General features: G+C 40.8%; 1 protein-coding gene across 1 annotated transcript; it reads right to left on the reverse strand.

Annotated features, from left to right (window-relative positions):
* Positions 1 to 677: 677 nt before the first annotated feature.
* Positions 678 to 12,442, reverse strand: KCNG4 (potassium voltage-gated channel, subfamily G, member 4). The gene is made up of 2 exons (XM_010006204.1): positions 11,693 to 12,442; positions 678 to 1,463 (listed from the first exon to the last, which is right to left on the reverse strand). The coding sequence occupies exons 1-2, from the start codon at positions 12,440 to 12,442 to the stop codon at positions 678 to 680; spliced, it is 1,536 nt and encodes a 511-aa protein (XP_010004506.1).
* Between the last annotated feature and the right edge of the window lie 2,274 nt (positions 12,443 to 14,716).

The raw sequence follows: 14,716 nt of genomic DNA on the forward strand, positions 1-14,716 counted from the left end.
AAACTTTTGCTGTCTAGTATGAAATGTAACTGCATTTCAAGCAAATTCTCTTGCAGACACTATGTATTTATACAGTAGCAGTGCAATTTGTTATTTAGAGATTGATCATCTGGCTACAGGCAAACCTTGAAAGCTTTCACATACAGTGCTTTGATTTTAAGTTTATTAGTGGCTTCAGGTACAGTATTCAGATTTATATTGAGGCTTCTTCTGTATGCCTGGTGGATGAGCATTGTATAAACCACACTGGTAAACAGCCCTGAAAGAATCCATTCTAATGCTTGGCTCAAGATGTTAACTGCAAGAACACTGGAAACTCAAAGGCAAATAAAATAACAAGTGTGTTTGTGCCAACAGAAGCCGGTTTGTTTGTTATTCATTCAGTATTAGGTATTCAGCAAGATACAAGACTGGCAGAGACAAAGTTTGTGTTCTTATTAAGTCATAGAGAGAATGAATATTCGTTGTTAAATAAACTCTAACTTTTGACATTCTCCAAACCTCCAGCTCTCTATATATGTTTTGGAGCCAGCTGTGTTGGCTTGACTGCTTGTTATACCTGTGCTGGCAGAGAAAATAGCATCATAACCTACGCTGTTGCTTTGCTTTGTGTATTATGTTGACCTACAGATGTGTACGTTTCTATTCCTGTTCTTGGGAATGCATTGCAACCAAGCTTAGTTTCCTTTGTAAATGTGTTTGATTGGTGATGCTTGGTCCTCCAGGATCAAGCTGTCTGTCTCATTGAGGGTGTCACTTTCACCAGAGTGATTGGCATTTTTCACTCTGTTTAGCCGAGACTGCAGTCGTTCATGTTCTTTTCTCAACTCCGAGTAGGAATGGGAGAAAGTGTGGAATATTGATGTTGCAGGAAAAGACATGATGAGAATCCCACTGAGGATGCTGCTCAGAGCCACCATCTGGCCTGGGACGCTCCGTGGTACCATATCTCCATACCCCACCGTGGTCATTGAAATGATAGCCCACCAGTAAGAAGCAGGTATGCTTGTAAATTCAAGCACCTTCCCAGATTCATTCTCGGCGAGATAGACCAAGGGAGAAAACAGAGTGACAGCCACGCACAAGAAGAGTAAGAGCAGCCCAAATTCCCGTGTGCATTTCCGAACTGTGAGGCCCAAGGTCTGCAAGCCCAGGGAGTGTCGGGCAAGGCGCATCACGTACAAGATCCTCAAGGCACGTAAAACCCGTAGCACCAAACTAACCTTCTCCAAATAGGTGTTGCTGCTTGGCCTGTCATCCTCCTCGTTGGAGTCATCCTCTGAGAAGATGAGGGAAATGTAATAGGGTGAAATAGCCAAGAAGTCAATGATGTTGAGGGGTCCTTTGAAGAACTGACACTTGCTCCTTGCCTGAATGAATCGGAGGCAGAACTCCAGGGAAAACCAAGCCACACAGATGGTCTCTATGACAAAGATGTAATAGCACTTCTGGGAACACTCACCCTGACACAAAACAGAAAGAGAATTAAATAAAAGAACAGTCTGTGAACTAGCATCCAAAAACACTAAGGAAGAAGCAGTTTGTATCTGCTTGAGTCACTGGCATCAGTAATGAACAAATCCCAGCTTGCCGGGTAGTTATGTGACAGCCATCCTTCAGTGGTGTACAGATCATAATGAGTACTTCAAATATCTGAGTGTTGTTTTGTTTTTTTTTATGTTCCTTTTTTTCCAGTCTAAATGAATGAAACTCTGTATAAAGCCTTGGCATGCAGCCTGTAAGGCAAAAATAAGTCCTGCTTTCTGGTTTCAAACAATTTAAATTTGACTGGTTTATAAGCCTATACAAAAATCAGTTTCTCTTCAAAAGAAAGAGTAATGTTTGAATGTCTCTGTATATTTCTGGTTCTGGTCAATGCATGGTGCTTTCACAGATGCTGTGTGATACAATTAAAGTGGTTCATCTGGATCCTTGTCTCACTTATAGATAATGTTCCTTTCTGTACATGTAAATGTTTTAATCTAAGGGAAAATAAATATCCACCCAGTAGGTGAAACTTGCCTTGAAGAATCCTCTCCCAGTACTGAGGCCGTGTGCTACAAGCAGTATTTTCTCAGTTTTCTCATCTTATTCAATCAAAGGAATTGATTTAGTTGAATTACCTTGGATTCACATTTTTATTTTCCTGAGATAAGCTTAAAAAATGAAACTTCTTTAGGCCTATTTCAGTGGAACAAAGAGGCAAATGTAAATTAACTTGTAATTTTTTGGGTAAGCAAAAGAGATTACACTCTGAGGGCGCTTAGCTTTGCCCTTTAGCAATAGGCAGCTACTAGGTTAGATCCATCCAAAGAATGAGCTAACAGATGGACACAGGTGTACATGCTGCCTTCTTCACATCCACAAGTGTCTGCTTGCTTTATTCCAACTGGCAGGAAACAAACTGGGTCATGCCACAGTATTTTGCCTTAATAGAAGGTAAAAAATGGCAATGAAAGCAGCTTGTACTGCTTAGCAGCTGGGCACTTCCCCCTGAAAGAAAAACAGTTTTTAAATACTGCTGTCATTGCTTTCCTAAATAACCCATCTAACCTATTGATAAACATATTCCTTTATCTTTACAGAGCATTAATATGTTCTTCAGAATTCTATTCTTGTGGTTGGACTAAAGCTGATTTTTTTAAAAAAAAAATATTTTTTGCTTTGAAGCATTATGAATTAAGTCTGAAGAACGGCACCTAACAGGTACTGGTGTGGTGTTTTCACAGTGCTATCCTGTTATTTAGTTTTAAGTTCTTGCATATTTGGATTACAAATACTTGGATTACAGTTCTAAACCAAAACCAGCTCAAGTGAACTTGAGTGTCCCTTGTGACAGAATTCCTGCTCTTTTTGGGAGTAGCAAGTCTTTCTATTCAGGCAGTGTTTGTGTCATTGGCTACCTGGGGTTCCCTGGGTGAAATGGTAACACATCCCTTTGCCCGTGTGTTTTACCCTGTCTAACCCACAGATTCCCCTTTCTGCATAGTAGACTGTGATCATCATTTAGCTCTTGAAGTAAACAAACATCACAAAAGGTAGTGAAGTCTTGGCCCTGCTAAAGTTACACCTACAGGATCAGGTTATGGACCCCCTTGAAGTCGTTGCCACGGCAGTGCCTGCAGTGCAGTGATGTTTGCTGAGCTGCTGACTTGGCTTGATGAGTTTGCTTGAAATCAGCAGTTGTGTTGTGCATTGTTCACTCTTTCTGAGTTGTAAATTCTTTGTATTGTGCACAGACCTGCTTGTGGTCACTCTAGTGATGTGGCATGTGAATTATTCATTGTTTCCATTAAGATTTGTTTTATTTTTTGTTAACTGGGCTGAATTTCCGGTACACCTGATAATTATTTACTTTTATCCATTTACAGGTGACATTGCTCTCAGATCATCATGTAGCTTTTACTATTCCTTCCTTGAAAAATACAAGAAAGGAAATGTTGTTTTCTGGGAGTTTTAACCATTAAGATCTAGGGTGTCTTTTGAACTGAGTGTGAAATTTCAAGGTGTGGCATTGTAAGGACTCGTTGGGATGGTTTTCTTTTCTCTGCATCCTCAGCATTCCCCATGGAAAGTTATATACATTTGGAGAAGGCAGTTTGTTCAGTCAGCTTTTTAAACAGGTATTCCTTCCAAGCAAACTTTTCAGGAATGTTACTGTGCATTTTTTTCATGCTTTGTGCAGGGTTAAGTCTGACATGTCATGATCTCCTTTCTATGTTTGCCAGTTAACAGTGTCCATGATAACAGTAGTGATGTTAAGTATTTCCTATCAGATGATCTGTTTCCTACTTAAATGGGGAGAGTTTCACCAATGCTTGTAGAGTGCTTTGCTAGTAAAGTCCTGCTAAATCAGTATATGGATTATTTCAGAATCGTGTCATCCCTACAGAGATTAATATTTTCAAAGCTTTAGAGTAAAAATCAACCTCTAGATCAGCAGTAAGTATATATATTGCTTATGCAGCATACTTGCAAGAAAAGCAAGTAATATTATTTATGAAGCCATATTGATAGAAGACCTTGAACCCAGCTAGAAGTCATAATTGAATCACTGTATGCAAGGACTGTTATTCCCAGGCTGCCTTTATGGAAACCAGCTGTCTCATCCTCATAAAAAAAAATGAGGATGAGCAGAAAGGATCTGAAAGCTGTTCCAAGCTAGATCCACCCTAGATGTAGTAGTAGGGAAAATCAGGGAAGCTGCAGAAAGCAGTATGCTTGACCTGTCTTGATTTTTACTCCTATTAGAGTCCTAAAAGAGAGTTTCCTTAAACATAAGATCTGGACCTGCTGAGCACTCTGCACTCAAAGGACAGGCTGCCAGGACATCATCTTTCACACCAGAAGTGTGTCTAGCAGCATGGCTGAAGGTCACAATTCACATCTGCTAAACTTACCCTGCCATGTCCAGATTTGAAATGGCACATGCAAGTACATCCAGTTACTGCTAAGATCCTTCCCTCTGATCCACACACTGTTTTGTGGACAGAGGCCACTGGCCACTCAAGTGGCAGCAGATGGGATCTGCACTGTGGCTATTGACCTGCCTTCTGCCTGCTTTTGCTACCTCACACTTGGTAGAGAGTCTTATCTCAGCAAGACTGAGATAAGGCCACAGGCTGGCCTTTTGGCTCACTCAGAGAAAAAATATTGAGCCCACTATGTGGAGGATTTAGAAGCAAAACTCTCAGGAATTCTCTTCTCTAAACCCAAGGTTGACATTTCCTGGGCAGAGTGCTGTTTTATACTTCTTGTGTTCATACATGGGCAGAGTATTCTGAACTACAGCTTCTACCCTGTCAATTCCCCCTGTGGAAAAAAAAATACAAGCTAATGTAATCATGAAAAAGAAGCTTCAGTTCTTGCCCTTTTCTGTCCAAGAATCCCAGTTTGGGATTCTTGATGGGTCTACAAGGTGAAGCTAAAGTCTAGAGAGTGAGGCAGATCCAAGACCTCAGTGTAGCAAACTGAGATACCTAACCAGCTCCCAGCTGTTCTTATCCCAGTTCACAGCAGGAAATGAACAAGGAAGAAATCCCTTTTGGCTGTGAAATGTTGACTCAGTTAGGAAGTGTTGTGCCAATCTGTGTTCTCTGTGTACCTGGCGCTGTGGGGTCCAGCTGCAGTGCTGCAGGTACTGCTGAATCACTGTGACCGCATTGCTGCTGCTCTTTGAATAATTAAACCATGCTCTACTGAATCAAATGATGGTTAGGGAGAGCTTGAAAAACCCGTGTTATGGATCATTTCAGTACTTGGATTTATGGTTACAGACTGATGCAATGAAATCAAAAGGTTTACAGCCCACTGAGGAAGAGCCTCTAACCTGATTTATAGAATGATGAATTTGTTAAAGGAGTGCTGCATATTCTGGTCACAGAATGATTTCCCACTCACTTGGCTTTGTGGGAAAGAAGCCTGGACTTATGAAAACATTTACTGCAACTAGTACATTTGAGGAAAAGGCTGAGGGAGCTGCATCTCTTTAGCTTGGAGGTGAGGAGACAGAGGGGTGACCTCATTAATGTTTACAAATATGTTAAGGGCGAGCGTCAGGAGAACAGAGCCAGGCTCTCCTCAGTGATGTCCAACGATAGCACAAGGGGCAACAGGTGCAAGCTGGAGCACAGGAGGTTCCACGTAAACATAAGGGAAAAAAATTTCACTGTGAGGGTGACAGAGCCCTGGAACAGACTGCCCAGAGAGGTTGTGGAATTTCCTTCTCTGGAGACACTCAAAACCTGCCTGGACGTGTTCTTGTGTGACCTGCTTTAGGTGATCCTGCTCTGGTAGGGGGCTTGGACTAGATGATCTCTTGAGGTCCCTTCCAACCCCTAAGATTCTGTTATTAATATGGAAATTAGAAAGAACACAGAAGTTATTAGCTCTGTATTCAACACATAATTATCTTCTCTGGAGCAGAAGTGTAACTAAAATAAAATATTTCAATTAACTTCTAAGCTCGGGTCCTTATTCTGCAAACATCATAACCCATCTTCAGTTTGAAGATTCTGAATTTGATTTAAACCAATTGATGACCCCATAGTGTTTGTGTTTCGAGAAAGATGTAGAAGCATTCTCTTTTTCCTGGTTTTCTAGGAAGAAATTTAACAGGCTGTCAAATTTTGTAACTGTGAAGAACACTATAATCAAAATCACAAGGTATTTGTCTGGTACTTGGGAGGCTGATCTTCAATTTCCAGTTTTACTGCTGGTCAAATCATTTGCCCTGTTACTGTTTCTTCTCTGCTTCTTTCCTCACTGTATTGTAAATTCTTGGGAGTGGAAATGACTTCTTACTGTACCTGAGCAGTACAGGATGTACAGCAGGGTCCCAAATATCATTGCATCAGTCATAGGGAAGATAGTAGTGCTAACAGGAGGTGCTGACACTGTGGGGATAAAGACAATATATGCAGTTCATAGCCCTGATGCTGCAATGAAATTATCAATTAGATTTGCTCAGAATTAAAATAGCAGATTGTGAATTGGACTGGAGCAGTAGGCAGAGGAGTTCTCAAAAATTTCTGTCATATTACAAAGAGGAAGTTCTAAAATACCTACAAATCTGTGTAGTTGTTTATTTTTAATACACAAGGCGTTATTGCTACCAACTTGGAGGATGTATTGATTTCAAAGTGTTTACCAAAGACGGAGTGTCTCCCTCAGAGAAGCACCCATCTTCCTGAAGAAGTTACTTATTAAGTAATCCTCTGTGTTGAACCCCTTGAGATGGTTCAAGGGAAGAAAGCAAACAGGATTTTTTCCTTTTGTAAATATTACAAACTTGAAAGCAGCAAAAGGGGAAAAAAAGGCATGATTCCCAGTGAGGAATGTGTGTGCTGGCACATGGAATAGCAGTTGATTGCCTGTTGCAGAGCAGCTGGTACAGCTGGATTTGTCCCCAGGATAGCATGCAAAGTTGAGACTTAACTGTTGTTGGGATATAGCCAAAAGTGGATGAACATAAGGCAAACTAATAATGTCTAATTGTGCTTTCTGAACACTGGACCTTGTCCTGGCAGAGCCAGCTTTTGAAAACCACACAGAGTCCATTTACTCACTGGAGTGGAGTGTCCAGACTTCCTAAAGAAAGTAGCTTTCTGTGTCAGCCAGGGAAAGCTGTGGTACAGATGTTCAGCAGCATCTGCCCCCACCCATGCATCTCTTGGGTTGCATAGGGCAAGACTTCAGAAATGTGAACTTCACTGATGTTGTACATATTGTACAATAAATATGCAATTCTGTTTGTGGATGCTTGGAAAATAGTTACTTATAAGCTGTAACTATGAAATCAGAGTCTTAATGGTGCAGTTTCAAGGTCAAAGATTTGATGTTACTGAATGGCTACACAAACCTCAAAAAAAGGCAGATCACATAAAGCAATAATTTCTCTATGTATCAAAGTCCCAGGCTTGAATATTGTGTTGTTTCACAGCTTCTTATTTCTTATACATTTCTTCAATTGTTATTAATTTAACTCAATCAACAGAGCAATTAACCCACCTGGATTGTATAGAGCCATGCACCTAGTAGACTAGGTGTTTTTTGCTGCTTCAGTGAAGCACATTTTCTGACTTCAAAATGCTGCAGTATTGCCACTGCTGATCAAAACTAGTAGAAGAAATCAGAATTGTACTAGGTGACTAGACAATTTAGGAGAGTGAGTGTCCCCAGTAAGTGTTCTGATAAGAAATGTTCTAAGCAGATGCAGTAAAACTAAAGCACATCGAGTTTTATTTTGTTTGGAGTAATTTCAAGGCATATACTAATGTATTTATAGATAGGCATGTGCTTATACACCTTTGTAGTAGTATACTTTTAAAGTAAGCATTAGAAGTGTTTCTGAAAGTCAGAATTTCATTCATCTCTTTGCAATAGAGCAAGTCATTCTGGGCCATACTTTGTGTGGTGTATGCTTGTGCTAGATGGTAAGTTTGAACACCAAGTTTCAGTGAAATACCTCTGCTTTTCAGGTGTTTTCTGAATAGTAGCCCACTTCATTAGCAGTACTCATTGAAGTAGTACTCATAATCATTGAAAAATGTATTTTTCAGTGGGAAACATTTTGCCCAGGCTAATAAGCTAGAAAACTATTTTCTGATCAGTATTTAGACCCCTTTATTTAAAAACTATTAAAATGGTAACCAACAGGACCTGTCAAAATCTGGTTGTCATGTTCAATGTATCAGAGGTGCTCCTAACAATTGGCCAAATTACACTTTGTTGTCGAGTCTTATCTTTGCAGACTATGTGAGCAGCAGAACTAGGTTTACACACCTCTCAGTGACACTCTCCACAAGGATTATTATCTCTTCCAGTCACTCCCAAGTTCTTGGGTTTCCCTTTAATAAGTGGACTAGAGATACTTAGTCATATGCAGGTTATGGGCAGGGTTGGAGCTTTATATTTGAATTTCTTTGTAATGGATTTCATAGTTTGAGTACTGAGGATTTTCCTGAAAGTTTGGCCTCCTGTGCCTGGGGCTGCACCCTCTGGGTTGGGATTCATGGCAGCTGCTTATGTGATACAGAGTTACAGAATAATTTGCCCATTTATCTGTGTTTTTCTTTCATATCTCTAATGAGGAGGTTTCTAAATGTCATTTGACATACTCTACAGTGTGCACATGGTACCAGCTATAACAACTTGTTCTTTACTTTCAGTTGTGTTCCTGTCTTAAAGCTAACCCTCCCTTCCCCTTTCTGCTGCTCATAGAGATGGCTCCTTCCCTCCCATGTGATTGCCAGAGTGACTGGGCTTCTCTGATGTGGATGCTCTTGTCTTGACCCCTTGCTATCTCTCTCCTGGAGTTTCACTTCCCCTCAGATGTTGAGAACTCCTGTTTGCTCCTCTGCCTGCCGAGGCAGCTTTTTGCCCTTCTAAGCAGACCTGGTTTAGCAACTGCTAAAAGGACAGGTGACTTTATGTGCTTGCAGGGTGGGATCAGCCAACCCTCTGAGTGAACTGGAAGTCACATTGTCTTATTTTTCCTTTATTTATTTTATTTTTTGGATCCTTCTGCTTGAGCTGGGATCTAGCCAGTTCTAACTCTCAATGTGGCTGTCATGATGAGAAAGAGGACCCTAGAGTGGTACATATGCAGCTGAGGTAAAGCCTTCTTGTTTGTGTTTCATAGAGGATAGATTCAATTTCCAGTGTACATTTACACACAGAGATTTTGCCAAACTTTAAGAAATTAATGAAGTGCAGGACAGGGCATCTCTGAATTCAGTTAGGGAACTAGAGGTTGCTCAGAAATGTCACTGAAGGAATTTGACTGGGTTTTGTCACTGAGCAAACAGATACTGTGTGATCTTTACGTTCAGCCCACAGCCAAAATTTCAGATTCTGCATGCCTGTCCCAGGTTGCTGGTAAATGTGGCCCCAGTTTGGAATCACTTTCAGAGGTCAGCCAGTGAGCAATTTTGAGTTACAAGTCAAAGTAGTTTGCCTGGGTAAGACTCAACCAAAACTAACAAGTAATATTTGTAGTTAATTAAATTATTTGAGTTTTTTGTCCACTTCTAGCTAAAATGCTCTTTTACAGTCCCAATAAGAAAATCTTAGGTGTTGCAGGCTGAGAATTTAGGGATGGAAATTTAAGGAATGGAAAAATGATTATTTAATAGTTCATATTCTGTGCTGTTCTGCAAGCCATGAATATTTTTGTCTCATATATTCCCCTATATTTTCTCTGGCATAGTTTTAAATAATTCAAATAATAGGACTTTCAATACTCTGTTCTGAGCTTCTGGCACAATGACAAAGTGCATTAGGCTGGTTCTGTAAGTGTAAATTACGTAATGTTTCCAAATATTTGGACAAATGTGGTCCTTTGCTCAAGTTCATCTCTTCTGCTCTTTGAACATATCTGCTTTTGAGTTTGTTTCAGTCCAGTTTGCTTGTTTTTAAAGTAGTGATGTATATGAAAACCTCTAAGTAGTAAAGCCACCCATGTTTTATAGGAAATCCAGAACAGCAGCTACACTGCAGCTACCAGATATACTTACAACCCTCAACATGCTTTCCTTTCTAACATATGGGCAATTATTTTTAAAACACACAACATATTACATCTAGCTGAGCTCTGAAACATTATGTGCTTGTTCTTTGGCATGAAAAGTATTTATAAAAGCTTCTTCTGGACTGGTTGGGAAATGAAGATAAAATGCATCAGGCTTCTTCCATTAACAAAGTTAGTAGGAAGCACTTGCTAGAGCAGAGTTTGTAATGGTTTTGCATTTAACTGTAAGAAGGATGTTCTATATTTAAAGCACTTCATTGGAAAGAAGCATTGGAACAGTGTCACAGTTTTTCCTGCCAAAAGTAATAGCTGTGGAAGGCTGCAGGAGCACCAGACTTACTAAAAGGTAATAGTCTTCCTATGCAAATGTAAGTTAATATTCAAGGGGTTAAATGGAACAGGGTATGATTTTAAATTTCAGCTTCTGTTTTTTTTATTCAAAGATATCAAATATCATGTATCTTCACTATGCTGCTTTGAATTGCTGCTTGAGCAATAAAATATATACAGATTTTTGTGTTGTGCATGCCATGCTGTGCTATAAATGTAAAAATTACTTTATCCATCTGTTTACAGCACTCTGAGAACTCTTATCTTACAGCAGGGGTTGGGGCAGGGAGTTTATTTGACCTGGACTTCTTCCATACTTTTGGAAGGGCAGTTTGCAAATGAAGTGCAGGATTCGTTAAAGAGATTAGTCAAGGTTATCTGTTAAATTTGGACATTACTACTTCTGAAGTAACTTTGGATTGTTACTTTCCTCCATTTTTAATTAGCATAACAAATCTTTTCAATGCTGAACTATTAACAAAAATGTTACAGAGAAGATCCCTCATGTATCACATGGGCTTCGTTAATTTGCCCAGAATTACTGTGAGTGACTTACTTGAAAAGGCTTTAATTGCAGTTAGCAGGTCAGCTAGCATTTGGCATTACTCCTGCAATATGTACCTATATATGTAGGCAAATTCAGAGTTCTATAAGCATGGAATTAGGATTTTTGGAGGCACAGCTTGAAGTGTTAGTATTTGTATCTCATGTAGTTGACAAAAACAGTTCACATATCCTTTCTGCAACTATTGAAATGTAACATTATTAGGGAGGAAAAATTAGTGGCTCTTCCTCTTTAAAGATTTGACTTTGTTATCACAAGGAGAAGGCATTTGGCTACGTTTGAAAGTAAAGGTGTCAGAGGAAAATATTTTTTTAGCTGTTGTGTCCAAATGAGATTGCTTGTAAATAGAAAGTAAAGCATGTTGAAGGGAAAACTCCACAATGTGAGTCTGAGAGTCCCAGTGCTAACAAGTTAAAATAACTTACAAAAGCAAGTGCTTCTTAAGTAAGAAAAAGAATCCTGCATTAAAATGTGCTGTAACACAGAAAAGCATCTTTTCTGTCCAGGACCTCTTTCCTTTACTTTACCTGACAATTAGTAAAATATTTTGTTCACATTGTTCTTAATCGAATATCACTTTGAATGAAAGTGATAGAAGTAATTTAAGCCATTCTTGCATTTTCTGCTATAGATTGCTTCATTACCAGTGACAGTTTTGAACCTCATCACTATGAATTTTCTGTATATTTTTTATCTTTCTAATGATGTATGCCTAGGAAGACAATTTTCTTTTAATTCTGTGGTTAGACCAGTTAAAGAGGACTTACCCTGTCTTCTTCAGCTCTTAAGTCTGGCATAGTGCTAACACAAAGGCTTATAGCTGTGGTGGCCACAAAGAGAATGGAGAGACAGGCAAAGACTTTGCCTGGGACCCCTGACTGGGGATTTTCCACCATATCTCTGAGTCTGTTCATAAATTGTCCAAATTTGGTTTTCTCATCCAAGACACATGTAGCGTCTTCGGTCCTCCGGAGCTCCTCTTCTTTGCGTACCTCAGCCAACTCTTGCAGCTTTTGAAAGAGTTTTCGAAAGCAGCAGTTCTCCAGGTTGGATTCCTCAATCCCCCAGTATCTCAGCTCCTCCTGAAAAGACAAGGCACATGTGTCTCTTAAGAGCATCAGCTTCCCTGCTGCTAGAAAGCTGACAATCATCCCAAAAGCATTGGGGTTTCTGTCGAAGAAGAATTCGTGGGTGTCTTCATCGTAATCATCACACAGCTGAATTATTTCTTCATAGCTGCTGCAAAACTTTAGTTTGCTCAGCCTGGTCAAGGGAAATTCATCTAAAGTGCTCCAGGGTAGCAGGTACTTGATGCCTCCAACATTTATCATGATCTCTGTTTTTAGATCAACTGCAGAGACTTGATCAGGGTGGTAAATCCTCCTGGCTCTTCGGTAATAGACCCCTTTGACAGAAGGGATTTCAACAGTGACAGGAAAGAAGTGGCCCAAGGAATTACAAGAAGTGTAGCTAATGTTACTATAGTCTTGGTCACTGCCTCCAGAGAGAATAGGCATCTCTAGGAGTTCTCACTGGGACATCCGAAATGGCATCAGAGCAGGGTCATCTGGCAGCCAAAAGACGTGGGTAGGAGGAGAAAACATAGGAGAGGTTATTGCAAGAGAAAAGGTGTTTCAGACTAGTTTCCTAAATCACCAAATTAGTGAGTGGCTGTTCTGTAGCTAGTAGTCACCTCTATGCTTCTTCCTGAAATCTGCAGCCTGTGAGTGCAATGTGCTTTGCAGCCTCATTGGTTGTCTGGCAACACAGACACGGAGGAGCCTCATTCAGAGCTATTGCAAGGGTCGGGTGCCTGCAAAGCCCAACCTGAACAGATCGGGCTCTTCTCTGGCACATCTCCCTCATCAGTAGATCATTCTATTTCTAGTGATCGTTGTGTTGCTTTCTCATTTCTATAAACCCTGAAATACACGCTAACTCAGCTAGGCTGCTTAATAGTTACTAGAGTTAGAGTGGTCAATTACCTGCCATCCGCTGGCTGTGAAGTTCTTAATTGCTTTGACTTGAATGCTCAGATTGCAATTCCTCTTCCTTTCCCTGCATGTCTGTTTTGCCTGCCGCTCGGGGCTTTTGCAAGGATTAGCTAGTAGATGTTTGTGAAATGCTACAGGAGGTAAACTGCTGTATAACTGATGACAATTCTTATCATCCCAGTCTCACGTCACTCCAAATTACTGTGAAGATATAAGGAACATTTGCCCACCCTGAAGAAAACTTTGTTAAACAGACTGAAAGCGAAGTATTTTATCAGCACAGGAGGGGAGAAGCAATTGAAAGTCACCCCCCCTCTGTTTTTAATTTCAGGAACAAACCCCTGGTCTTGTCATAATCTCTTAAGGAGTCAAAGGCATTTATTACCCTAAGTCAGTGAACTGCAAAAATTGCAAGGAAACTTCCCTGAAGTTACTTACCACGGCGCCAGGGGCTGCTGCCCAGTGCCTGCCTTCCCTGCAGGTGAAGGACACACACATGCCGCACTCTGATCCGCTGTCCTCGGAGTTACAGTCCTGCAGAAACACCTGGGGGTATTTTACAGTATTGTTTACATGGAAAATCACTATAGTTCTCTGGAGATGGCAGTCTCTTCCCTCTTTCTCTTTCTGTCCTTCTTTCCTGGAAAGGGAAAATATTCGCATATGTTCATGTGATATATGTTGTACTAATAGATCCTTTGCAAAGGAGACAGCGTCCTAAGTGACAGCTCCTCTTCTGGTCTCCTGGGGCTTCCTGATTAAATATGCTGAGTGAGAACTGGTGAATCCTGCCCTCTCCCTGTCTCTCCTCTGCTTCCCTTGGGACTGTCAGTGTGGTCCTGGAAGAGGAGGGGAGAGGGAAGGGGGAAGGGCTTAGAAATAATCTCTCTGGCATCCCTCTGTCTATTCAGCAGGCAGCAACTGGGTAAGAACATGGGAGTACAGGGACAGTCTCCGACTAATGAGGTTTCATAATAAGTAAATTCTGTCAAACCTACTTAATAAAACCATTTCAATGCCTATTAACCCCTCCTATTGTAGTTATACCACAGTTGCTTGCTCTCAAATTCCTCAGCAGCAGTTTCTGTGTCCTGCGTTCCTCTTGAAATTAGGATTTGCTCTTAAATATCCCTAGAGAGAGAGGGAAGTTTGTTTGGTCCATCAGTGCTGGGCCTCAGCATTCCTTTGGCTACTAGGGATGTGCTCTTCTCCCATAAAAAAGGGATCTCTGTCTTGCAAAGAATAGGTGCTGAGTTCTCACTCTTCCAGATCTGCAGTGCTTTTCCAACAGCCAAGAGCTTTCTCATCTCTCCTTTACAGATGATGGGAAATTAAACGTAATCCTTCTCACTTTTCTCATAGCTGGTGGGAAGCGGGTGAGCTTGCTGTAATGCAAGCTTGGCAAGTTCTTGGACTGCCTCAGTGTAGAATTGGGGTGACATGGATTTGACCCATATTATACTCACTTGGCCTCAGACAATGTGTTCAAGAAGCAGACAATGATCAGATCCTATTCTCAAGTGCCCTCTGAGGAACTGTCAAATGCAGTAAGAGATGCCTTAAGTCTATAGCCAGGGTGGCTGAAAGCACTGAATCTGGATCCTATTACTAGAGTGGTGTGTGAGTCTCTAGGATTTGCATGTCCCAATGTGAGTGTGAAGGTCATGTGGAGATGCACTAATGAGTTTGGGTTACAGAGCTGCTTTTCTGCCATGTGCACCGTAGGTACAAGGTGCAGGTGGTTTCCTTGCTTGCACTAGGCTTCTCACCCTGGCACTGGACATGGGGCTGGTCCCC

This window comes from Chaetura pelagica, unplaced genomic scaffold (genome assembly GCF_000747805.2).
Source record: "Chaetura pelagica isolate M959 unplaced genomic scaffold, ChaPel_1.0 scaffold139, whole genome shotgun sequence".
In the NCBI taxonomy this organism is placed as follows: Eukaryota; Metazoa; Chordata; class Aves; order Apodiformes; family Apodidae; genus Chaetura; species Chaetura pelagica.

Coding starts and splice junctions, on each gene's coding strand:
- KCNG4 (XM_010006204.1), bottom strand. CDS start 12,442: ATGCCTATTCTCTCTGGAGGCAGTGACCAAGACTATAGTAACATTAGC. Junction 1,464..11,692: donor TAAGAGCTGAAGAAGACAGG/GTAAGTCCTCTT, acceptor GTTTTGTGTCAG/GGTGAGTGTTCCCAGAAGTG.